The following is a 24,994-nucleotide window of genomic DNA, read 5'->3' on the forward strand; positions in this document are numbered from 1 at the left end:
TCGTGTGTGCTTAGCTACATTGGTTATTTTAATTGCAATTTAATATATATATTAAAGTAGCTGGTATTTTCAACATTTTATTTTCAGCAGCATTACTCAGCTTGGTTTGCAATGTTTAATGTTGTAATAGTACTTTTGACTTACAGTGGTTTTCTCAAAATGTTTTTTGCATGAGTATTCATCTAGCACATTTGAGATTGTGTGCCCAGGCATGAAGTGAAGAACCTAAGTTGCACAAGAAGATGACTGACTCTTGACTGTTGCTTGCAAACTGCTGTTAATAAAAGTGGTTCACAGCCTGTCAGTGTCTTCTTTTCTCCTCTATGGGAAAGTTTTGAGTGCTGACATTGATTTACTAGTTCAAAAACTGGAAACCTCCTACTTCTACAGAGGTGGTGTCAAAACCCAGAACCGTGATGTGGAAATGTTCAGCTCTGTGCTGTTCTATTAACACTGTATTTGTTTACATTTTTATAATTGTTAAATCATAGAATCATAGAATGGTTAGCGTTGGAAAATTGTAAGTGAAGTCTGGCCTTTGCATTTGGTGGATTAATTTTTCTTCAATAATTTTGTGTGCTTGTCCTGATTTGGCTTTAGATGATGATGATGATGATGAAGATATAGATGAGGATCAAGAAATAAAGGATAGAACTCTTCCCAAGTGGCATATTTGGTTGGATATTGAATATTCTCGTGAAGCCAGGCATTGGTTACCTTGGAGGCCAGACAAAAACAAAAAGGAAGCTGAAGAAGATTGTGAAGATCCAGAAAGACAGGTCACTGTGATACAATAAAATAATGATAAGATGCATTATCTTTTCATTTGAATTCACTGCCAGTGGATATTTTAGAGGAGTAATCGTTCTCTTCATTTGGAAAAAAGTCTTTTCTTTGGAACTCAGAATGTACCTGAGGTTTTGTGCTGAGACTTGTGAAATCCATGTGAAGCTCAGAGTAAATTTTGGAAAGGGTTGTAGGCAAATAGTCTTGTCTTTGCTCTTCTGTGATTTCTCTCATCTGTATGTGGAAATGTCACAGAAATCTGTCTTTACGAAGATATATGTGTTAAATCAACAAAGGTTTTGTTGCCTTCAAGTCAGATAGTTGGATTTTTAATTTTTTCTTTTTTTCCTTACTGGGAGAAAGGTCAAGTCAGACATTGATTTTCAAATAAAAATGTGTTAAATGGCCTAAGCAATAATATTTTCGGACCTTCGTTTTGCAAGTTTTTTGTGGAGGTCTTTGATACTCAAGGGCAAAGAAATCTCTTGATAGCAAATTTACAGTCTGACTGGAAGAACACATTGCTTAAGTTGTCTGTTTTGAATTTGGATGACATTCTGTTACCATTTCATAGTAATTCTAAATCTTTATTGACTTGAAACGGTTCTTTAATTACACAAATTACAAGTTTGCTAATTCTGTTTGATTGCATACATTAATGGAGTTTGGTTTAATTTGGATTTTTTTAGGTATTATTTGATGATCTTGGACCATCTTTAATCCAGATTTCTAATCCAGACCTTCAACATCAAATACTGTATTCATTTTTGCAATTCCTGGGAGTTCCATGTACAAGGAAACTCTTTCCTTCCAACCTCTATATTGCCATGGATGAAAATAACATCTTTGACAGTGTGCTTTCTGATGAAAAGCCGCTCACTTATGTTGATTTTCCACTTTCTGGATTCAACAGTATTGGTCATATGGACACAATGCTCCGAGGGAGACATCACATAGGCCACTACAAAGAAGGAGAGGAGTTCATACAGAATGTTTTTCATGTTCTATTCCCACTGTTTTCAGGAAAGGAAAAATGTAACCTGTCCATTTGTTGGTTACAGTATGAAATATCTAAGGTAATGAGGAATCTGCATATAATCACTTCTGTGATGTATGGCTTTCTTGTGTATTAATGGCTATAATGAATTAGAATAAATATTGCTGAAAATTAAGTCTTGTAGGAGTAAGTACTCACATCGGGAAATGCCGTTTAAGATTGCACTGGGGGTAAAAAAAAAACCCAAACCCTTCTCTTTAGTATGTGTTACACATGACATACACGTAACAAAATATTGTTTTGTAGTTTTGGATAAATGTTCCTGTATGATACATTGTATGCTACACAGGAATGGACGTAAGTGGTTTTTTTCCAAGGCAAAGTGAATCAGCCCGGTACTTTTACCAAACTATTCTACTAAGCGCTTAATCCCCAATACCGTGTAAGAGCTTATCAATTAACTTACTACTTCCTATACAAGTTACGTTTGTAGTGTTATTGAAGGAAACAACACCTCACTACTAGAATATGGATTTATTTAAGTAAAACTGCTCTAATAGATGCTCACAGAAGGATGAGAGTCTGAGTCGTCTTCCTAACACTTCAGAGTCTAGTATTGTGTTTCCTTACGGAGAAGTTCCCTGTCTCTTACCCAAACATTACCTGACCAGATCTCATGTAATCTTCCCATCCAATCTCCAGATTTGTCTGTCAGCACATTCCCCACTGGGAAAAGTTACTTGGGGGTTTAATTGTGCTAGTCATAAGCTGCATCTGGCCAGACAGGATCATTTATTTTCCTTTTCTCAACCATTACAGGTTAGCAGCTCTTTATTTGAGCAGTTGGCCTTTTCAGAAGAGTGAGATTTGATATTACTTTATGGCAGTGGCAGGAGTAAGAATGATAAGCCTGGGTAATTTGGCTGTGTTGGAGTGAGCTGACAACAGGCAGTTGTGACAACTTGCAGTACTCAGTAGCAACAGATCTGGCTGGTGGTGAAGTATGGAACAATACGAGAACAAACACAATAATGAAATCTAAAAAATGCTGTGAGGTTGTGTTTTGGGTTGGTTTTTGGTTTTCCTTTGTTCTCCTACCCCTCTCCATTTTTTCTGTTTATTCTCCCCTGTAGGTAGTTCAGTGTCTCCAAGGAAAAAAGAAGAAGCAGCTGAAAGCACAAGGGAGGAAGAGTAAAAAGTTGGCCAAGAATCTCCTTAAAGCACCTGACAACCGAAACCACCTTTCTCTCTGGAAGCTGTATGCCTACCTGGAATGGCTGCTTGGTAACATTGATGATGCCAGGAAAGTGTTTGACACAGCTCTTTGCACAGCTGGAGCAGAAGGATTGAAGAGTCCCGAGCTCTGCAGCCTCAGTCTCCTTTATGCTCAGCTCGAAGTTGAAATGCTAGAAAGTATAGAAGTAGCTGTTATGTCACGTGCTGCTCATATATTGACCACATTGGCTGAGAGTGGACCATATGTGCCGTATAGTGGACAAGTGTTATCTGTGAATGTGTTGAAAGCTCGTAAAACATACGAGAATGCACTGCAAGATTATTTAAGTAAAACACCAGTTTCCGATCAGGATCAGGGCGGTGACGCTGATCATCTGGTTAACTTGGTTGGTTGTTATGCACTCTTCCAGTATTTGACTGTTGGGATTGATGCTGCAGTATTAATATATGCACAGACTTCAGAAAAACTTGAAGCTTCGGGTCCAGAGAAATGTGAAAATACTGGAGAGAATTTTGGCATTCAGAATTTTCCCACTGCTCTCGAAGCCGTCACACTGCTGCATATGAATTTACTGAGATTCCACATGAAAATCAGTATTTATCCTTTAAATCCTCTGCGGGAGGCACTAACGGAGGCTCTGAAACGGTATCCTAGCAACCAGTCTCTTTGGAGGTCGTATATCCACATCGAAAGGAAGTCTCACAGTGCTAGCAAAGCACGAAGATTTTTTGATGGTGTCACAAGGTCCACTAAGTCTTTAGAGCCATGGCTGTTTGCAATCCAAGCAGAGCAGATGAGAAAAAAACTCACTGACAATGTCCAGAGGTAATATCGTGGAGCTCCTTATGTTTATGCTTTTTTTAAATCTGTCTAATCATTTAACAGAGGAGGGAGAATGCCATCATAGTTCTCATTTTGCAGATGAAGAAGCTGTAGCTAGGGAAGGTTATTTGTTCAAGAGTCAGTGGCAGAATCCTGCATAGAATTAAAAGACCTAGGTGATAGTCTCATGTCCTTTCTGCTGGATCACATTGTGTGTGGCTTTGTGTTTGATTGCTCGTGACTAGACATCAAGATGGTACACATTTCTTTAAGTAATTTTTAAATAGCTAAGAGCCTGCTTAGATGGCCAAGATAGACCCTGTGAGCTTAGAAACTGCTGCATTTTAATATTACAGCAATAAGGAGTGTAATACAGAGCTACACTGCAGTTTCTGGCTGAGCTCGCTGCCCTACTTTACTCCTGGATCACAGGGTACAGTTGTGGCAGATCTGTTTCCATAGTGAGTAGTTTTCGTATGGAGTTGTTGCTAGGTAGAAGAGGCTGGAAATTTCCTGAATTCACAGTGTGGTCTGGGCCCAAATTTTTTGCTCACAGTGCAGGAGATGTGGGGAACAGAGGTTTGCATTTGTTCTTAAAGCTTAGTCTGTAACAGTTGCCTACCCATTCCTTGGAGCTACCTATCCGCTGCTACCTTTGTATCTCTAACAGCATTGGCAGTTTGGTTCTTTATGTCTGCACATAGCAACGGTGATTTCTAGGAAAATGTTATCTGGAAGCTTCGTGTAGCTGTAAGCTTACCATATTCACACTTGATGAAATTACAGAATTATCAGTATACTTTAAAATGACAGTGCGCCCACAGCTTTGATTGCCACAGTCTGGCAAGAGGCATGCATGCATGATAGTGACATTCCTGAGCTGTCACTGTATGTCATCCTAAATTGTAATAAGAATTTGACAGACACCAAATGTAAAGAAGGATTGTAATTCGATTTATTGTTAATTGCAGACTGACACTGTGATAGCTTTTCATTATTGGTACGGGAAACCAATGATAAAATTCCAGAACGATTGTTTTCTCTGTGACATTTAGTTCCTTTCCAGGTTGTTCTCTGCTAGTGTAGCCTTTCCTATAGGTTCTATTTGTATAGGGGCAAGTTGGGTGTTGCAAGAGCAGAACTGAACTACTGCAACACAGAGAGAAATGTCCTGTCAGTCATGCATAAAACTAGTGGTTTATGATGTTGTGACAAACTAAGAAAATATCTGTACTATGTGGGACTTCTTTCCTGTTCTGTTTTGTATTTCTGCTTGTTTAAGTGCTTGGAATTCATTCAAAGAAATGAACATGAAGGGTAAAGCAGTAGTCTATGTAAGTCAGTGTAAGTGCAGTGCTTTAAATGTCTGACTCCATGCAGAGTAGATTTCATCATTTTCCCTCATGGCAAAGTTTAAGATGAGAAGAAATACAACCTCAGTGTCCCTTGAAAAAAGAAGCAAGTTAGGAGCAAGTGTTAAGGGTGAGTAGTGGAACAAGCTGGCAGACTGAGAGAGTACACACAGGCAGAAGTGATGTTGCCATGAGTGCTTCAGGCTGTGTCTTCAAGCTTAAGCATCAAAAATAAGCCTGTCTGTACTGGCTGTAGATAGAAATCAGTGCTTTGTTGAAAGATACATGCCTGCTTTTGTGTTATACCTAGAACTTCGTGGATTTGAAACTGTGGGTAAGAAAGCAAATCATTATTGTAATCACGGTTGAGATCCAGAGCTGTAATCTAGGCCTTGATCCAAGACCAGTGTATGGCCTTACAAAGGTGATGAGAGTAAATTTGAACAGGCTTGCCCAGGCACCAGAAGGTGGCATGCTGACATAGACTTGAATTGGGTTTGAGCTGCTATGCCAAGCTTGGAATGATAAAGGATCTTGAGTAAAGACTAAGATAAGTGTTTTAAGTTCATACAATAGGGATTATTGTACACAAAGATAAATTATCTCCTCCAGTTGGACAGGGTTAATTTTTTCAACATGTTAAAAGAATTTTCACGAGAATATCTCATTTATCTTTTATTTCGTTATTACTGATATTCCTGTTTAGAACTGTGTTGATTAGATTAGCAAGTGCTAAAAGTCTGCTTTATAGCATTCACAGTTTGTAGCATGAAATGCAAAAACCAGGCAGTATACAGTGCTGTGTGAGCAGAGAGAGTACGTTGATCTTTATGATCTTTTGCCTGGATGTGGTCCTTTAGCTTGGGTTTAAGGGATTCTGGTTTCTTTTTTCCTCTGTGTTCCAGGGAAGATGTTGGTGAAGTACATTCTACTATTCCTGAAACTGGGCTAACAAATCGGATTGTAGCTCTGTTTGAACATGCAGTGCAGAGTGAAAATGGTACCCATTGTCCACTGCTGTGGAGAATGTATTTGAACTTTCTGGTAAGAAAAGTGGTAGCGGGTTTGATTTTGGTTTGGTTTGGTTTGGTTTTGTTTTGCTGCTTTTGTTTTGGGTTTTTTTTTTTATCATATTTAGAATTTCTTATGAACACATTTACAGTACTGTAGATTGAAGAGGAATACTAAATGCTGCCATACCTCATGATTTGCAAGGTGATGTATTTGAATTTTAATGCTCTTATTCCTGGGAATATTAATGAAATGTAATTCCTATGGATTAGAAGGAATAATATCTTCTGGCAGTGAAGTGTTAATATAGATGCAGGCAAGTTATTGTGTCTGCCATCTTACTCAGATAAAAAATACATCATAAGATATCAATAGATGGATTGCACCCAGTCTGACTCAGAATATAAAGGTAAGTGGGCGGGGAACAGCAGTTAGCACACTGTGAAATAGAGAGGAGGTGCGGGAAGGAGAGACTTGGTTTGTGTTTGAGAAGATGTTTTGTGTGGCACTATTACAGTGACAATTTCTAAACAAATCATAGAACTGTAGAATGGTTTGGGTTGGAAGGGACTTTAAAGATCAACTAGTTCCAACCCCTCTGCCATCAACCTGCGCTTGAGCACTGCCAGGGATGGGGCAGCCACAGCTTCTCTGGGCAACCTGTGCCAGGGCCTCACCACCCTCACAGTAAAGGATTTCATCCTAATATCTAATCTAAATTTCCCCCTTTTCAGCTTAAAGCTATTACCCCCTGTCCTATCATTACTTGCTCTTATACAAATAAAAATTACTATAAATTATTATATGAATTACTATAAAAATACATGCTTGTGAATATTTTATGCAACTTGTGTATGGGGATGTACAATTGAATTACTGTTATTCTTTACAAACTACTAATGAGACTCCAGTATGCACAAATGCTGAAGTGAAATCAGCCGGTATGCATTCTGTCGCTAATGATGCATTCATGGAAGGTAACTTCTTCACAAGAATGAGTATTTATTAAATGCTAATAAGATGGAGGAAAATAATGCTTTTACAGTAATAGCTTTGAATAACGTTGTTCAGAGAAGAAAAATCAACTAGAAACATAAACATCTTCAGACATGGAAGAAGTTGTTATTGCCCAATATTACCTTAAGATCTGTAGATCTGTTTTGTCTTTGGGTATGTCTAGATAGCCAGTCTTTGGTATTTTGGGCAAAAGCTTCTTGCTGTTTAAAAACACAAAGCTTTTGTATATATTTTGAAACAAACTATTTCTCTTAAATACCTATTTATTGTTTATGAAATCATGCTTGACCAATCTGGTAGCCGCCCTATGGGGAGATGGCTAGCTCAGTGGATGAGGGGATAGCAGTGGATGTTGTTTATCTCAACTGTAGCAAGCCTTTTCCACTGCCTCCTGTAACATCTTCACAGACAAGCTGATGAAGCATGGATTAGGTAAGTGGACAGTGAGGTGGGCTGACATCTGGCTGAACCACCAGGCTCAAAGGGTTGTAATCAGCAGTGTGAACTCCTGCTGCAGGCCAGCTACTGGTGCTGTACCCTAGGGAGCAGAGCCCTTAAACACCTTCATTAATGATTTGGATGATGAGAGCATGTATTGCCAGCAGGTTTGCAGATGATACAAAAATCAAGAGGAGTGGCTGATGCACCATCTTCTGCTCTTGGCCTGTCCAGGTCCTTTTGAATAGCCAAGAGCCATGAAGATGAGTAAAGGGTTGGAGCATGCGTTGTACAGAGAGAGGCTGGGAGACTTGCGATTGTTCAGCATGGGAAGTGAAGGCTCCTGGAAGATACTGTCCCTGTATATAAATATCTCATGTGAGGATGTGAAGACAGAGCCAGACTTCTCAGTGCTGCCAAGTGACAGGACAGGAGGCAGTGGACACTAATTTAAATATAGAAAATCACATTTAAGCATAAGAAAAAGCTGTTTTACTGTGAGGGCAATGAAACACTGGAACGGGTTGTCCAGAGATTATAGAGTCTCCATCCATAGAGATATTCAAAACCCAAATGCACGTGGTTCCGAGCAGCCTGCTTTTGCTGGCCCTGCTTTGAGCAGAGGGATTGGAGCAGATGGCCTCCAGAGGTTCCTGCCAACCTCAGTGATCCTGTGAAAACCTAGAGGCACAATGCTACTGACAGCTCTTTGCAGAGCTGCAAAAGATGTGTGTGCATCTGAGTGCACAGCACTGGCAGCAGGGTTGGCAGCAGGGTTGGCAGCAGGGTTTGCAGCAAGTGAAGTGCATTGCAGTTCAGTAAAGGGAGATCATGACACCAGAACAGCACAAGTTTCTTCTCCAGCCAGTAGTTTTTAAAGTAGCCAGTTAGAAAGATTTCTTCAGAAGACATCGTAATTATTTCTTCCTGGAACTGGGATGACTGAAGCTGGGGAGGTTGTTCCGCACTGACCTCTGCTACCCTTCTCTTCATGGTAGCTGTGTGCTCTGTACTTGTATCACATAGTTGAATGGGTACTTGGAGGTATAAGTTTTAACTCCTTCCAGATAGATGCTAATTTGACATATCTATTCTTGTATGTAAGGGGATTCAGTCGTAACAAACTTCTGCTGAGTAAGAGAATGTGTGTGCATGATCTCTTCAGTGCACAAAAATAATGTATTATCGCCTTCACTGTACCAAAGATGCTCCCGTGTAGTATAATAGGTGTAAGTTTTGCTTAATGATTTGCACTCTTGCAGTATTACTGTCAAATAATAGGCAAAGGCACTGACTTTAACTGAAATACTTGCAGAGGCTCTTTCTGCTTATCCTTGTCCTGTTCCTTGTTTTACAAGTAAAGCCCTGCAACTCTTAAAAAACATCTCTTCGATGACTTTGGAGAGTGTAAGCAGTATCACGAGTGTAACCTGTCAAGTTGCATAACTACCACAATATACAGTAATAAGGATTCCTCTGCAGAATGCTGAGCTTTTCAGCAGTAATTTGTTTGTCTCAGAGATAATTGTTTTGTTATTCCAGCTATTACTGCATTGAAACATGAACATCTTTTTTTCTCACACAGGCTTCAGAAGGAAAAAAAGAAGAGAGTAAAGGATTGTTTTATAAAGCCCTTCAAAACTGTCCTTGGGCAAAGGTAAGCACAGAAAAAATATAAACTGTCATCATACTTTAATTCTTGAAGTTCTGTATTTGGGGAAAAAAAAGAAAGAAAAGGTAGAAGTTAGACATTAGTAGTTGTTGCAATGAGTTACGTGCAAATGAAAGGAGAGGTTTCTGAAGAGGTACTGTAAGATCTTCTGCAAATAAGAGATGCGTCCAAAATGGAAACAAACATAGTGGTCAGTGCTGTTTGCACTTCAGAACAGAAAGGGGTTGTATTGCATGAGGCAGGGAGATAATTCCTCTCTGTATGAAGTGATCGTGTCTTTCAGACCGTGTTAGGTTGTGAGCATGGTAGTAACAGAAATATATAGGCAAATAAACTTGTATTTAGTGCTTAGTATCAGAAACTATTCAGGAGCACATGCAGCTCCTCAGGTAATGTCTGTGCGTGCTGCAAATGCTCCAGCGCCTCTTGAGCTAAATTGTATCTTTTGGAGTGAAATTATTTAGTAAGACTTGGAAGAGACTTGATTAAACGTCTACATTGGTGTCACTGCAGAAGCTCTAATTCTGTTTGTATTATTTTAAAGTAGTATATGCAGCGGAGGGGGGGGTGCCGATGTCTCTCTGGTAACCAGTGATAGGACATGAGGAAATGGAATGGAGCTGTGACAGGGGAAGTTCAGATTGGGAATTAGGAAAAATTTCTTCACTGAGAGGGTGGTCGGTCACTGGAACAGCTTTCCCAGGGAGGTGGTCATGGCACCAAGCCTGTCAGAGTTCAAGGAGCATACGGATGATGTTCCTAAGTCATATGGCTTAGTGTTAGGTAGTCCTGCAAGGAGCATGGATCCTTATGGCTCCCTTTGAGCTTGAGATATTATATGATGCTATGAGATTTCTGATGTTCTTGCTATGGAGTTGTTTGTGTATCTGTGTGCTGCTTTATGTTTCTTGCTGTGATAGAAAGATGCATAGAAAATGTTCTCATTGTCTTTCTAGGTGCTCTATATGGATGCAGTGGAGTACTTCCCTGACGACCTGCAGGAGACACTTGACCTGATGACTGAAAAAGAACTGAGAGTGCGGCTGCCTATGGAAGAGCTGGATCTGCTGTTAGAGGTTTAAAAGAGGACTGCAGATGAGCAGAGAAAGTACAGAAGCTAGTTCCAAAACAACCAGTTGGACCTATCTCTTCAAACAGGAACTCTGTTGGGACTGGGTACTATGTTGGGGTTTTTTTTCCTTAAGGTTTTTTGTTGAGGTTTTTTTCGTTGGTTGGTTTTCTTTGTATTTTTTTTAAGCTTTTATAAAAATAGCCATGCGAATGGAGTTCCATTAGCTGCAAGTGTTCTGGAGTCAAGTACTGCATTTTGCCCACAAAAATGCATCCATTTCTCTGAAGTATCGCTGGTTCTTACAGAAGGATACCCTCATATAAATAGCCTCCCGCTGAAATTGCCCACATTTTTATTCTATTGTTTGAAATTACATTCCCTGGAGTTCAGCGGAGCGGCAGTACATGCCAACTATGGTTTGGTGAGCAGCACAGGAAATAAACATCTGCCAAATGGATGCTCTGCTGTCCTCCAGTTGGCAGACTTCAGTAGTTTTGTTCAGCTTGGTATGTGTGCGTGTGTGTATATAACTAGAGTCAAACAGCCATTACATCTGTATATAAACTCTTAGCACAGGCTGACTCTTTGCTTGAGCAGGCACCTATTTTGGGCTCGTATGTTTTGACAGATGATCCTTTTAATATGAATATTTATGAAAAATATACCTGAGTATTTGAAAAGTCAGAAGGAACTTCAATTATTTTTATTTCTTAATTTAATAGAACTGTGATTGTATTAAAACTGAAATTGTATCCATAATGCATCTCTAAGCAGCTCACTTTTAAACAAGTTTTTGTAACTGATTGATTACTCGCTTTTGACCCAAATACAGGCAATCATCATAAGAGAAGTAGAGGTCTAGTCTGTATTTAATCTTCACCAAAGGTGGCAAAGTAGTGAAAACATGATTGCTTAATTAATAGCTTCTATTCCAAGAGTCTAGAGAAGTAATGTGAAAGAAGCAAGCTCCTAGAGAAGTAATGTGAAATATAGTAAATTTAAAGATATGGTTAAACCACAACACTTAGATATTTGTTTTATAAGACTGACTGTGCTGAAATACGTACCAGGCTGTTTAACGTCCCTCCTCTTGAGACGCAGATATACTCATAAACTGGATCTTCATCTGAAAAGAGGGCACCTGCAGCCACTGAACACCCAGCAGTGTTTCAGAGGCTTTTCAGGAGAGAGCTGACCATCACTAACAGCACTTGCACCATTGGCGTCATCCACCTGGTGAGATTTGACTACATGGAAAACTGTGGCTGCACAAAGCCATACAACCTGTGGGTCAGGTGTGCCTGTAGCACCACAATACAAGATATACTACATTTTAGTTGAAGCTGCACTGCATTTGTTTATTTCCAAAATTATTTAAAATATTACAGGGAACACGTGGAATTCTAAGCGGCATTACAGAGCTTCCTGAGAGCCTTCTAACACTGCTGTGGTTGCAAGTGATGCTGGTTTTGCTACAGAGGTAACTGATTAGCCTGTGTAAAAAAACCCAACATATTTTATTTTTAAAATCCATGCTGCTTTCAGGAATTCGGAGCCCCTGAACTGGAGGTGGGGGTCACTCTGTGCGCTGAACATCACAGATTGTGTGTGTGGTTTTGCTCTCCCATCAAAGCGGAATGACATCTCCTGTAAAGACCTGGAAGGGACGTGGAGAGGCGGGAGGCTCAGTTGTGCTTCTGCTTGTGTTTCTCTCCAAAGTCATGGAATCAGAGCAGCCCAGGTTGGGAGGGACCTTGGAAGATCATCTGGTCCCACCTTTAGGGGGACAGGGAGCCTAGATGAGATGATGTAGCACCCTGCCCAGTTGCATCATGGAAACTGCAGTGGTGGAGGCAGGAATGACTCTGGTTTCAGACACTTTTCTGTACATCCCCTCCTCAGCCCTTCCCTTTGCACAGCTTCAACCTGTGCAGCGCTGGTGCTGCCCCTTCGCTTGGGACGCTTGGAGGCTGCTCACTTCCTGGAGCTCCTGGAGCAAGTCCTGCCTTGTAATTGAAACCCCAGTGGCTTTTCGGGCCCTCATGGGGTAAGTGAGCTCCATGTTCACTCACTCCTGATCTTTATTACCTTTGTCTTGATCTTTGTGACTCAAGTTCAAAAATGTTGGAGAAAGTGGCAGAAGTTAAATTCTGCTCTGAAAGGTAAGAACTTAATTTGCCAGTGTGTTTCTTCCTCAGTTACTGGTGTGGCAGACAGCGTATCAGGACACAGTTCTTGGTTTAGCTTAATACATTGCAGCTCATCAGTTGAACCAACTGCTTTGTAGTTGTTGCTTCCAGTCAGCATTACCAGCCATGTCCCACATAAAAAGCCTTGCTCGCCACATGTCTGAGCTCCTCAGCCCCTCTAGCGATGATGAGATCAACTGCCGTGATTAGAAAGTGCTAAAACGTGGCTGGCTCTCTGTGACCTTTCCAAGGACACAGATCTCCTAAGGTTTGTAAGAATGGGTAATAAAACTCTACTGCTTGTTTTTCATCTCCAGATGAAAACCAACTCTATTTCAGGGTTTTTCTGTCATCTGGATTCAAGACTCCGTTCATCTCTAGGGTTTGTTTTTAACAATGAACCACATAATTTGAATTTAACAATGAACCACAAAAAAAAGAAACCCAAAATCTCTTGGCCTTGGTGCTGCCATTGTTGCTGCAGTACTGGCAGTTACCAAAGGGATTGCTGCGTGTGCAACTCCTGGTGTCTGTTACTGGCCAGCATTTGCTCCCACAGAAAGTTTCCAGACCAAAGACTCTGCATTGCTTGGCTGTGTTCTGGGTATGGAACTTTATATAAACCTTAAGAGTCAACAGCTGGAAATGAATTACTTGGAACTTCACAAAAGTGCACTACACAGAGTACTTCATATGCAGCATGTGCATTGCCACCACCTAGCACAATAGAAATCCAGCTCCTGGGGGGATGGAGCTGCAGCCATGGGTTTGTTCAGAGGGCCAGAATTCATTTTAAGGTTATGCCGCAGAACACCATGTATGTGACTTGTGAATTCCTCCCTGCAGGGTGAAACAGAGCACCTTGAGACCTGGCCTTAGCAGTACCTACATCTTACTGTGGACAGTCCTACTATTAGGCTGTAGAACCCCCTAGTGTCTTGGTTCCATTTGGAGACCTCTAACTCAGAGTGCAGAAAGCATGTTTGTAACTGTAATCCTGTTGGGGGAAAAAAAAAGTATGAACTCTGTAATATGGCCTACCCAAACATGTTCAGATCTTTAAGAATCCTAGTGCATGCCAACCTTGCTTTCGTGTAAGCACAAGTGGTAAAGAGAGCATATCTGAATGTTTTTAATTAATTTTTATATATATATGATATAGGACACTGAGAAGGAACTTTAGGCCTAGCTCCTTGGCCCCTAAGGAGAGATACAGAATGGTAGCTAAAACTTTTAAGAACAGCAGCAATTAGCAGTTATAAAAAACTTTGATGTCTCACAATGATTGAGAGGTGGGGCTCGTGCCTGCGCAGTGCAACGTGGAGCACTGAGACAAGCACTCACATGACACCAGCACTGCAAGCCCTACAAAAGCAACAGCCAGTGCCCTGTGAAGAGCAGGTCCTTGTTTCCCAGTAAAACATTTATTTGAATTGAACTGCTTTGGTGGCAAAGAGTTACACTGACTGAAACCCCCCACCAGCACTTATCCTCTTCAAGAATGACAATTAGCCAGACTGGTTTTACATCATAGACATCAACTGTCATCAACACAGAAAGAGTTCCTGGGAGTCCCCAAAGAGACGGGTGACTTAAAGATACAGTCCCTCAGGGGTTCCCTCCTGCTTCTTATAGAGAACGTTCTCTTTAGACTTCTTGAAGTCTTCATTTGTTACTTTCATTCGCCGTTCCCTCAGCGCCATCAGTCCAGCTTCTGTGCAAATGGCCTGCAACAGAGAGCAAGAGTAAATCACCATCCCTGCACAGGAGGCCGCACCTCAGAGGGCAGCAGCAGCAGCACCTCCACGCTGCGCTGACTCCAGCAGAAGGGAAGAGCATTTACAAAACTTGCATTCTGATGTTTGATGCTGTTCAGTAGCACTGAAGCACATAAAACACTAGATAAAGCCAGAAGAGCACGTCCTCCTGCGGGCAGAGTAAAGCTGCTGTGACAGAAAAGCACCTTCATAACCACGCTCCTTCCCTCCTGTGAGGACGTGCACCTCCAGCTTGGGTAACAGCGAACTGCATTACCCTTCTGCATGAGCTGAGAGTAACATCAGGTGTGGTACCTCTGGCAAGGGCTCCAGCTGCTTGAGAAAAGCAGACTGCTTACATCTGAACCTGCTTAATCTACAGCTGCATTTTTAGCTGCTTGCAACTGAAGCTATAAGCACAGGATAAGAAGCAATTATAAGTAATATTTAAATATCTTTGTGCAAGACTCCTCATTCCCCTTCTGGTTTCCACTTTGCTACATTTAAAATGTCATATTTTAACAGGTAACAGGTATGCACTACTCTCAACACAAGCTACCTCATCATTACAGGTTTGATAAATTCCCCATGTGTAAAGCCAAGTGCATGGCACTCAAAAGGTATTTTAAAGCCACCCAACTGTCCCCCAGTGACAGAGCCACAGACAGTTTTTGAATGCAGTAAAAATGAGATCCAATTTGTGTTTTGAAGTATAAACAATGGTCATGTACACAGACCTTAATATCTGCGCCACTGAGATCATCTTTAGCCATAATCAGCTCATCCAAAGTCACATCATCTGCCAATGTCATCCTGCTTGTGTGAATCTGAAAGATTCGTTTCTTGGTCTTCTCATCAGGTAGGGGGAACTCTATTTTCCTGTCGATACGTCCTGTGCAAAAGGAAAGCTCAGTCTTAGGTTTTTTTGCACACAGCTACTGGGAAGAGCTCAGGAAGAACATCTCAAGGTGAGGCTGACAGCAACTGTTCCTTCACACCACAATCAATCCTATCTTAGCAGAGAAAGCGAGATCAGACTGTTGGCCCTGAACAGGAAGCTATGGGAGCTGACAGATGCCACGCTGCTGAGAAAGCCTGTGTCACTGCAAGTAACAGACACCTCGCCTGGGAAATGCAAACACCCATCCCCCGGGTGTCATAGCACAGAAAAGGATTAATCAAATACTTAAGAGTTTTGTAACCAATTTCATTCTACTCCGAGATGACATTTACCTCTGAAGTTTATTTTTCTGCCACATTCACATACACAAAATAAAACACTGTGGCAGCTTCCTCTCCCTATGTAACCAACATCCTAAAAACAACCACCTCAAACAAAAAAACCCAAACCCCCAACTGATGGCAGCAGGTTTTGCCTGAAGAGTTGTGCTGCGATCCCTGGCCAGATGTTTCCTCTGTGCCAGCAGGGGCTTTGGCTGTTCTGGTACCCATTGTTCCAGTTTAATGAGCAATCTTTTTAAAGACATTTTCCATCTCTGGATCATTCCTGGTTTTCTTCAGTTTTACAGCATCTTCTCTAAGGGTTGATGGCACCACGTACAATACCCCAGGAGATCCTACACAACAGCACATCTGTCAGCTACTAGACATGCCCTGGTTGCTCACAGGATGGTTGTAATTTAAATACCCGACAGGTGTAGGAAGCTTCCTTCCACAAGTTTTAGATCATCTCAGCTTGTCTTTCAATACTGATGTAACAGTATCTCCTCTGTGCTCTAACAGCCCTGGCTTTGATTTGGAAGAGCATGCTGACAAAACCAGACTTCTTTTAAAAACCACAAACACACTTCAGCAACTCTGTCCTGCAGAGGTTCGTCTAAACCCCATGGGCCCGCAGTCCACTGAGTGCTCAGAGCAGGGTTTTGACAATTTCATCTTAAATTACCTCTGCTCTCTACCTTCTCTCTTTTACCTTAGGAGTATCTTCACAATGTCTTCAATACTTTGGATTCACTTGAGGACACCAAGGAGAGGCTTAGCTTATTCCTTTCATCTCTGTGTTGCTTTCTACCTTCTGATCGGACAGACCCCAGATGTGTTGTGTTCCTGTACATTTTTAGTGGCCATTTCAAAATACTCCTTGTGCCTCTTCAAGCTCTTGGCTCAACAAGCAATACATATGTCAAAATAAGGCATTACTTGTCCCCTGAATGACAGCAGCAGACCAGGTCGCTACAGAAGCACACCAGCTTCCTGGCATCAAAATCCAGGCCTAAGTTCTGACCTGAACGGTGCTGCCCCACCTCCCCCAGCTGCTGAAGGCAGGAATGAAATGCTGCTGCTGCACCATAGCTTGCCCAAACAGTGACTTAAAATAGGTGTGCCATCTGCATACAAAAGGAGCAACATTCAAACTGGTCTTGCATACGTAAAAGGAATTAACATGTTTCTTCTCTTCCAAAGGTTTTTCTCCCATTTGGAAGCTTGTGAATGGGTTCTGATTTTAACAGACACCCCAACACAGATGGGATGGTGAATAAAGACAACCCAGTGTTTTTTCACCAGCCCGTGTCTGACAAGTCCTTTCACAAGAGAAGCGACTTCCCACAGCAGGAAGTCTCTTACCTGGCCTAATTAAAGCTGGGTCCAGTGTTTCTATTCTGTTTGTAGCCATGATAACTTTAACATCCCCCCGAGAGTCAAACCCATCCAGCTGGTTCAGCAGCTCCAGCATTGTACGCTGGATCTCTCTCTCACCACCCGAATTTGAATCATACCTACAAGAGAACAAGAGAGTCAAAAAAAGCACTTGGCAAACTTAAGAACATATTTCACATAACTGCCCCAAACACACCAACAGAACAGTGGGAGGTGCTTTGCTGGGGTTTTTAACACCCATAATTTTTATTTTTTTATTTAATGTTTAGCCATAGAAAACAAAAAGCACCTTTTCAAAATCATTCTGTGACATTAAGGTATGAAAAGAGACACTGAACTATTCTTGTAGCTGGGAAAAGAAACAGCAGTCCTGCGAAGGAAATCTGTCCTTTTTCCAACAAAATTAACAAATTAACATAAAAAGGAAAAACCCCTCATTATTAAAAGCACATGCATCCACCTCATAGAAAATACACCTTGTCACACTTTTTTCTGTTCGGAGTTTACGTTACACACACAGTTGTGACTGTGCACCCTTTAGCCCTGCCAGTCTGGATCCTGGTTTAACCCTGCTCTTCCTGAAGCACAGTTACCAGTGACCATAGTTCTCCACTTTGTAGCTCAGCTACTTCATTTTGCTGGTACCAGACTAGACAACCTGCACCCAAAACAGCTCAGCCATGTTCAGCAACAGTTCGAAGCAACATTAAGTTTACAAAGAATTGCATGTGTGTGTTACACACTTCACCATCAGTCCAATCTTTTCTACATACTACATGGAGCAGAAGCTGCCTTAGGCTGGAGCTTCAGGCTAGCAGCTGTGTAGCAATATATATGAGCACCTTTTTACTTTTATTTCAAAACATTTGACTACTTAAAAGACTACTTGTATTTGACAGTGCCAACCAACCTATGGAATTTTCAAAGAAATACTACTCAGATACAGGCTGAACAGTTTAGTGTGGCACAACCAATGCTTCCCCATGCCATCACACTCTGTAGCTTACCATGTAATACTTTAAGAGCATAAGTATTTAGCCACCTATGTGGGATGCAAATGAGAAATGGATACACTCTGCATGAAGGACGCTGCTTTACTGTTGAATCAGTGAAGCCGATTACTGCATTTATCCTTAGAAGATACCCTATGAACTACAGTCTCCTTCTGCCTAAGACACTGTGTCAGAGAGATGCTAACAGGGAGCTAGAGAGCAGGGGCTAAGTCTCTGGTCATACCTATTTAATACGAAAAGGTTGTGATATATGTTAGTTTCAGATAAGTTATGCAAAGTTTCACTTGTTAAAAATGCTTACATCAAAGAGATTATTACACGAATGGTAGCAGAGCTAAGAAACTGAGTATCAATATGGTTGCAAAAAAAGTGTTTCTAGTAAAGCATTTATTGTTCCTGGCAGCACTTGTGTGTGAAGCCGGAGCTGGAATACTGTACCTCTTTGTGCCAATGGCATCAATTTCATCAATGAAGACAATGGATGGGGCATGCTCTTCAGCCACACGGAACAGCTCACGCACGAGCTTCGGACCGTCACCCAAGTATTTCTGTATAAGTTCTGAACCAACCACTCGCAGGAAGGTCGCTGAAGTCTGGTTGGCCACTGCTTTGGCTAGTAAAGTTTTACCTAGGTTTGGATGGGAAGAGATACTGTAGTTAGTCTCTGGTGGGGGGGGGAAGGGGGAGAAGGGAGGTGCTTTAACAAAACAGTCACATCAAATTTGTGACAGACTTGGCAGTGCTTTAATACTAACCAAGCACAACTTATTTCACTTGTGTTAGCGCAGCAGAGCTGTTACTGTACTGCAAGATACCTGTGCCAGGCGGGCCATACAGAATGACTCCCTTCGGTGGCTTTATACCCATCTCTTCATAGTATTCAGGGTGGGTGAGAGGAAGCTCCACAGATTCCTGCAGCACAAGAAAAACAGCGAGTGAATGCTCTGCACAGTTCTGTGGGGAGAACAGCATTAATAAAAGTAATGAAGGCAAAAAGAACTTAACTGATTTCAAGACAGACCTTGAAAAGCCTGTCTCTCTACTGCCTCCAATTCTAAGGCAGACAACTAGTCTATCTGAACAGTCTTCCTATTGTTCCCACCTGACATGGGGAAGAGAAGCAGTGAGTGTTCCCCTTCTTCCAACATTGAATCTAGAACCCTGGAATCCCTGAATCCCAAACGCTCACAAAGGACTCCTTATGAAAGGATGCCTTCCACCATGAGTTACCAGACTGCAGATCTCATCAGTGATTTCGAAAACATGTAAGTCAAAGCAAAAAGGTTGAGTTTTACGAGGGTTCAGATAGAGATCTGCTGGTAGGGAAAAAAACCCACACATAAAAACAAACCCAAAAACAAACACCAGAATCAAACACAAAACCCCCCAACCAACAAATGCCAGCACACAAGCCCCAAGCCCTTACCCACTAAATCCTCAGACTGCACAGCACCAGACAGTCAAAACAACCTCTGCTGCTCTTACAATTTAACTCTCATCTTGCAACAATCAGTAACTTTGTATGTTGCAAAACAATAGTTTTGCAAAAGTTATTGCAGAGATCTTATGAGCTCAGGGCTGTACAGGTTTCCCAGCAACTATGAAAGGTTTCTGTGCACACGGTCTGTGGATGGGTATGCTCCCACCTTAGAGACTTAGGCCCACGAGCCTTCCTAGCAAAACCAAATGAAGAAAGACTTTACAGCAGGATATAAGAGAACACTGTGTGAGCAGCAGTTGGCCCTGTGGTGGGTGACACAAGCTCCCAGCACAGCAGCTACATCAGTAGCTTGCTCAACAGCGCAGATCAGTACAACTGAGTACCTTGATTTCTTGAATCTGGTTGTCAAGGCCACCAATGTCAGCGTATGTTTCTTGAGGAGCCTTCTCCACCTTCATCACAGTAACTAAAGGGTCTGTGTCATCCATCAGGACACCGATCACAGCATGAACCTAATTCAAGCATAAGAGCTGTCAAAGCAAGCAAGCGCTGTTAATACAAGCCTAACCCCAATGCCCATCCATTTAGATGCATGAAATGAACAGCACCAGCTCTCCCGCGATTCTCAGAAAAAAAGGCCAGTTAAAAACAGTACAAGAACTTGCACTGCTTTTTACAAAACCAGCTCACCTTATGATTTAGCAAGACAGAGCAGCCTGGCTCCAGGAGATCCTTGTCCACAAAAGACAGAATACTGACGTAGTGTTCCGACCCTACCGATGTGGACACGATAGCATGGTTGTCATCAATGATCTCCTCCAAGGTACCCACAGACATCGGTGTTCCCCTCAGATCATCTACTTTTGATCTTTCTTCCTGTTGCCAAGAAGAACCCAAGAAACAACTCAAGAACATAGGCAAAAACATTCTTGTACAACACCAGCTCAACAGTTCACACTGAACAGAACAGGCTTTTCCTATGGCTGATTTGCTGCCCGAGAAGGTGTTTACAGCAGAGGCCAGTAACGAAATCCACTACTGTTTTAGTCCTGTTCTACAGACATTACCATATGGACGTGCACAGCTAGAATGTTTTTTCTGTCTCTGCTGCTGGCTATCTGGGAGCTGCACTTCAACAGACCACTAAGAAACAAAATACCACCATGGCCTCATCTGTAGTAACCAATACTTGGACTAAAACCATTAAACCACTAGGAAAAAAGTCGCCAGTTTTCTGGACAGTAATTAAGTTTTATCAAAGAATTGTAACATACACAGTATGTTTGTACTGCCTTACACATTCATGGCACTTTACTTCCATTGCTTTTGCATGAAGTACTTCCCAATAGAGCACATACTGTAATATTAGACATAACAGTTAACTCAAGCCTCACCTCTTGTTTTTCTTCCAAAGGTTTCATCTGTTCTTGATTTCTGATAAATTCTTCCTCCATTAAGAGGTAATCTTTAATTCTCTCCAATTTCAACAATTTGAGTCTGCACTGTGTGTGAGGAGTCACTGCAATCCAAGTGGAATCACGATATTTTAGATCAAGTTTGACATACTACCAATTATTCACTAATTCCTTACCAGCAACTCTGCTTTATTTTCTGCTCATAACTTCTATGTGAGCAGCGGCCACTATTTCACTTGTCCCACTGTAATCCTACATAAAAACCCCCATCTTTAAAGATAATGTTTCCCCTGCATTTCTCCTCAGTTCAATTTCTCTCTCTGTCTCATTCAGGAGTTCTTGGGCTCCATCTTGCATAACAATAATTTACTTCTAACCAACACAGAAGCACAAAATAAGATTACATTTGCCCTTCTGTTACACCCCTCATGACCAACACCCAGCCAGCTCAAGGGGAGAGGACAGCTCTGCACCTCTCAAAGGCGACTGTCCGCAGCACTGCTGGGGCAGGCAGGACACTTACCCAGGGGGAGTTTGCTGGCAGCATCTGGTCCCTTTGTTTTCTTCTTCTTTTTCCCCACTCTGGTTGGAACTGGAGGTTCATATTTCTTCTTCTTATCCTTATTCATAAAAAAAAAAAAAAAAAAAGAAAATCCATGAAAAAAGAAATTGGGATATTAACAATGAAAAATACACACAGATGTTAGGTGCACAGACTGAGAGTGCTCAACTGAAGTGAATGGATACATAACAAAACTGTCTCCTTTATGATACACAGCAAGAAACCCAAAAGAAATATTCTTTAGGAAAGTTCAAAAATGTCTTCTCCTGCTTATTTTACATTCTTATTTTACATTTAGTAACAAACCTAGATTTCTGCCAACTTTCAGTGAATATAGAACACGGGAGGCTGAAGCCTGAAGGAAATCACAACCAAAACTCAGGCACAGAAGGATGAGGCAAATGCTGAATCTGAACATTTCTGCTGCATTTCAATCCACAGGTAACACACATTCAATTGGTGAGCTCAGACACAGCTTCCCATATGCTTTGTACTTCCATCTTCAAACAAAACCGGAAAGATCTCTAATGGTCCACGACACCAAGCACAGACCTTATGCAGATAACAGTATGATGTCATTTTCAAACCAAAAGCAGTGGCTTGACAGCTTGAAGGCCACTTGTCTTTCCTAACCCTGACAGATTTATAGTTTAACAAATATATTACTAGTGTCAAATAACTTCAGTTTTCCTTTACAATTAATCCCCTTTTCTATTTTTGAACAGCAACCCGTTTTCTCCGTTGTGCACCCAGAAGGCGGCATTTCATCAAAGCCAACAAAAGCAGGATTTTGTGCAGTTCTGAGTACAAAACCAGAAAAAAGTTGTAAGTTGTATAACAAAGCCTATTGCAGCCACTCTCTGTCGTAACACACCCTTAGTTCATCCCGTAAGTAAAAGCCTTTGTGGTGGTTTTAGTTACCTTGTCATCCTTCTTACCCCCACCAGGACCGTGTCCACCGCTCTGACTTTGACCCTAAGAAAAACCAAAACAACACACAACATAAGCCCACTTCCGTGAACTGTGAAACCCATGGGCAGTGCCATGGAAAGAAATGACATCATTAGATTCCTCTTATCTAACCAAAGCACTAATATATTTCAATTAATTGCCGAAAGTCAGTAAATAACAAGAAGTGTGGACGTACGACGCAGGAAGGCCACGGTCAGTGTTGTGTTTCAGACTCGTACAGCACTGCACTGCCGTGGTGCATCGCGGGTTTAGCTCTTTCCTTGCCAGTGCAAATCACGAGCAGCACGAACCACAGAGCCCCCCGCGGCCCTCCCCACACCTCCCGGGGGCAGAGCGGGCCAGACCCGCTGCCCGCGGGGACCCGCAGCCGCTCTCGCGGAAGGCCGGACCCGCGGCGCGGTGGTTGGCGCCGCTGCCGGGACCCTGCAGGCCCACCGCTACAAATGCACGTTCCTCTTGGCGCAGCGAGAGGAGCCCCCCGCGGCACCGCGCCCGACCCACAGCCCTACCCGGCTTCAGCGCGCCCGGCCGCGCTGCCCCCGCCGCTCGAGCGGCCTACGGGCCCGGCGCTGACTCCGCAAAATCCCGGGCAATGGCGGGGCGATGCCTGAGGAGGCCTGGGACCGCCGCCCCACTCAGGCACAGGCACAGGCACAAGCACCGACACCGACACCGCCGCCCCGGCCCCGCGCGGCCGCGCTCTCGCGCCCCGGCCGCCGCCTCACCATCCTGCCCTGCTGCCGCTCCGGAACTAACCACCGCTCCGGAAGTGCCGCTCCGGCGGCGCCCAGCGAGGGACGCGGCGGTGTCGTCACTACAGCGTGCGGCCGCGGACAAACGCCACAGCGCGGCGGGGGCAAAACCCAGGTCACGTGACCCGGCCGCGCGCGGCGGTTGCGTGTCCTCCTCAGCCCGCCCGCCGCCTGGGCGGGATCACGTGACCCGGGGGGCGCGGGGCCCTGAGGCGGCGGCCGGCAGGGGGCGCTCGGCGCCGCAGCTGGCTGGTGCGGGGCGGCCCGGGCCCACCGCCCCGCCGGGGGCGCGGCTCCTGTGGGAGGTGCAGCCCGCCCGGGTTGGTGCGAGTGCTGCCTGCGGGAGTCACGTCGCGTCGGAATCGGCCCTCCTGAGGGCAGCGGGACGCTCACTGCAGAAAAAGCGATGTCCGTGCTGTTGGCAGGCACCGTGGGGTCACATTCCAGCTAGGAGAAAAGTCGCGGTAGCTTTTGAATACAGTGTCAGGTTACCAGCGCTTTTCACCATGTGGTGATGGTTAAATGGAGATGTTTCAAACTGATAAACCTAGACAAAAGCAGAGTTCTTTCCCCGTGAGGTATTTCTCAGGTATTCTTACAGCTCAGTTCACATCAATGATACACATTGAAGCTGATAATAACCAGCTGCGGCAATGTTAACATCCATGGAAATGATGCTTAAAACCTCCGAGTACGCCGGGAAAGTATGCCTTCACCGCGGCAGTTCAGGTTACCTCCCTTAAGCACTACTACTTAACCACCGAGAGATGGCTCTTCCTGGCAAGACCAAAGCTCTCTGGCTGTGTTGTGCCACAAGTGGAAACGTTGAGGCACTTGCAGCCTCTGCCCGGTTTGTACGGCGCCTTTGGGAGGTCCCTGCTCCTGCCGGCTGTCGTGGGAGGCTCTTTAAAATACGCAGTCACAACTTAGCCTTGTACCTGCTGCAAGCTCTGCTTTTAACGTGTGGCCCGGTACAGAGGAGGGAGGCGTGTGAGCGCTGTAGAGGACAGCAGCTTTAGAGCTCAGGAGAGTAGCCCGAAGTATAAAGGAACAAACCCAGAGCCAATGTTTTACAACACTGATGGAAGGATCTTCTCCAGAGACCATGTCTGGACTGGTACACTGAGTGCATTGCAGCAAATGTTGTCAGAGTGCTACTGGTGCTGATTGTTCTCCGCCTGTAGAACGAGCTGCCATGTGTTTTCGCTGTTCATTTGTGTAGCTCTTCCAGCAATATAAACAGGCATTCGCTGGTGTAGCTCTTCCAAAAGTTTGTTTTCCTGTAACATTTTGCCATCTGTGTTTTCAAAACAAATGGAAGCATCCAACCTTGTTTTCAGGTTATGTGCAGGGGGAGTAACCAGAAAAGCTTCTCAGTAATGAAAGAATGGAAATACAAACCAAAGAGAGCGAGGGGGGTTTTGTATATCTAGGAATAACACCTAAGCTGCAGGAGTTTTAACTGCCAAGAAAGAAGAGACACTGTGACCTTTCTGTTAGAACTTATTGCTGTGGGAGTACAGAAGCAGAGGAGGAAGACCTGTATTTAAGGTTACAGGTTTTTTCCTAGACCCGATGCTTCCTTCTGTCTCTTGCATTGGCCAGTCAATAATTTCTAGCATGTGAGAATTGCTTTTCTTATGGGTAGCACTGTAAGAACACTGGTGAAGTTTTCAGGAAATCCCTCTCTCCAGATAAATATTACATTTGTACCTACAGTGAGCTCTACCAATCTGTAATATTCCTGCAGAAACACAGTAGAGACTTTTGGTGTCTGCTTTTGACACCCCCAAAGGTAAAGCACAGACTGAACACAAGCATGTGCTCAGCCCAGAATCGAACACCTGCTTTGGGTCCAGCCTGTTTTACC

The 24,994-nt window shown here is 43.1% G+C and overlaps 2 protein-coding genes and 1 long non-coding RNA gene across 7 annotated transcripts in view; 2 read left to right on the plus strand and 1 right to left on the minus strand.

Annotated features, from left to right (window-relative positions):
* The window catches only part of NRDE2 (NRDE-2, necessary for RNA interference, domain containing), a 65,687-nt gene extending 52,477 nt beyond the window's left edge, over nucleotides 1–13,210 (plus strand). For all 5 annotated transcript variants that reach the window (XM_030484713.2, XM_030484711.1, XM_030484710.1 and 2 more), the window contains 6 exons: nucleotides 601–779; nucleotides 1,476–1,862; nucleotides 2,917–3,845; nucleotides 6,100–6,238; nucleotides 9,246–9,317; nucleotides 10,289–13,210. In XM_030484713.2, coding sequence (XP_030340573.1) covers nucleotides 601–779; nucleotides 1,476–1,862; nucleotides 2,917–3,845; nucleotides 6,100–6,238; nucleotides 9,246–9,317; nucleotides 10,289–10,414 — 1,832 coding nt within the window. In that variant the 3' untranslated portion in view covers nucleotides 10,415–13,210. The remainder of the gene's footprint in view (nucleotides 1–600; nucleotides 780–1,475; nucleotides 1,863–2,916; nucleotides 3,846–6,099; nucleotides 6,239–9,245; nucleotides 9,318–10,288) is intronic.
* A 256-nt stretch (nucleotides 13,211–13,466) lies between these two features.
* On the plus strand, nucleotides 13,467–22,324 carry LOC115607429. Its single transcript, XR_003991235.1, has 3 exons — nucleotides 13,467–13,609; nucleotides 20,424–20,426; nucleotides 22,126–22,324. It is a non-coding gene; the product is annotated as an uncharacterized LOC115607429 (long non-coding RNA).
* PSMC1 (proteasome 26S subunit, ATPase 1) lies at nucleotides 13,985–23,401 on the minus strand. Its single transcript, XM_030484715.1, has 11 exons — nucleotides 23,098–23,401; nucleotides 22,322–22,375; nucleotides 21,362–21,458; nucleotides 20,818–20,942; nucleotides 20,114–20,299; nucleotides 19,807–19,935; nucleotides 18,798–18,894; nucleotides 18,421–18,610; nucleotides 16,937–17,088; nucleotides 15,088–15,242; nucleotides 13,985–14,320 (listed from the first exon to the last, which is right to left on the minus strand). The coding sequence occupies exons 1-11, from the start codon at nucleotides 23,098–23,100 to the stop codon at nucleotides 14,186–14,188; spliced, it is 1,323 nt and encodes a 440-aa protein (XP_030340575.1). The 5' UTR covers nucleotides 23,101–23,401; the 3' UTR covers nucleotides 13,985–14,185.
* Nucleotides 23,402–24,994: the final 1,593 nt, after the last annotated feature.

This window comes from Strigops habroptila, chromosome 4 (genome assembly GCF_004027225.2).
Source record: "Strigops habroptila isolate Jane chromosome 4, bStrHab1.2.pri, whole genome shotgun sequence".
In the NCBI taxonomy this organism is placed as follows: Eukaryota; Metazoa; Chordata; class Aves; order Psittaciformes; family Psittacidae; genus Strigops; species Strigops habroptila.

Bases quoted from the DNA above. Each gene is read 5' to 3' on its own strand.
- PSMC1 (XM_030484715.1), bottom strand. The intron at 18,611-18,797 runs GTATCTTGCAGT...ATCCAAACCTAG, and splicing joins GTATGGCCCGCCTGGCACAG to GTAAAACTTTACTAGCCAAA. The intron at 17,089-18,420 runs GTACAGTATTCC...GTTCTCTTGTAG, and splicing joins GATGCCATTGGCACAAAGAG to GTATGATTCAAATTCGGGTG.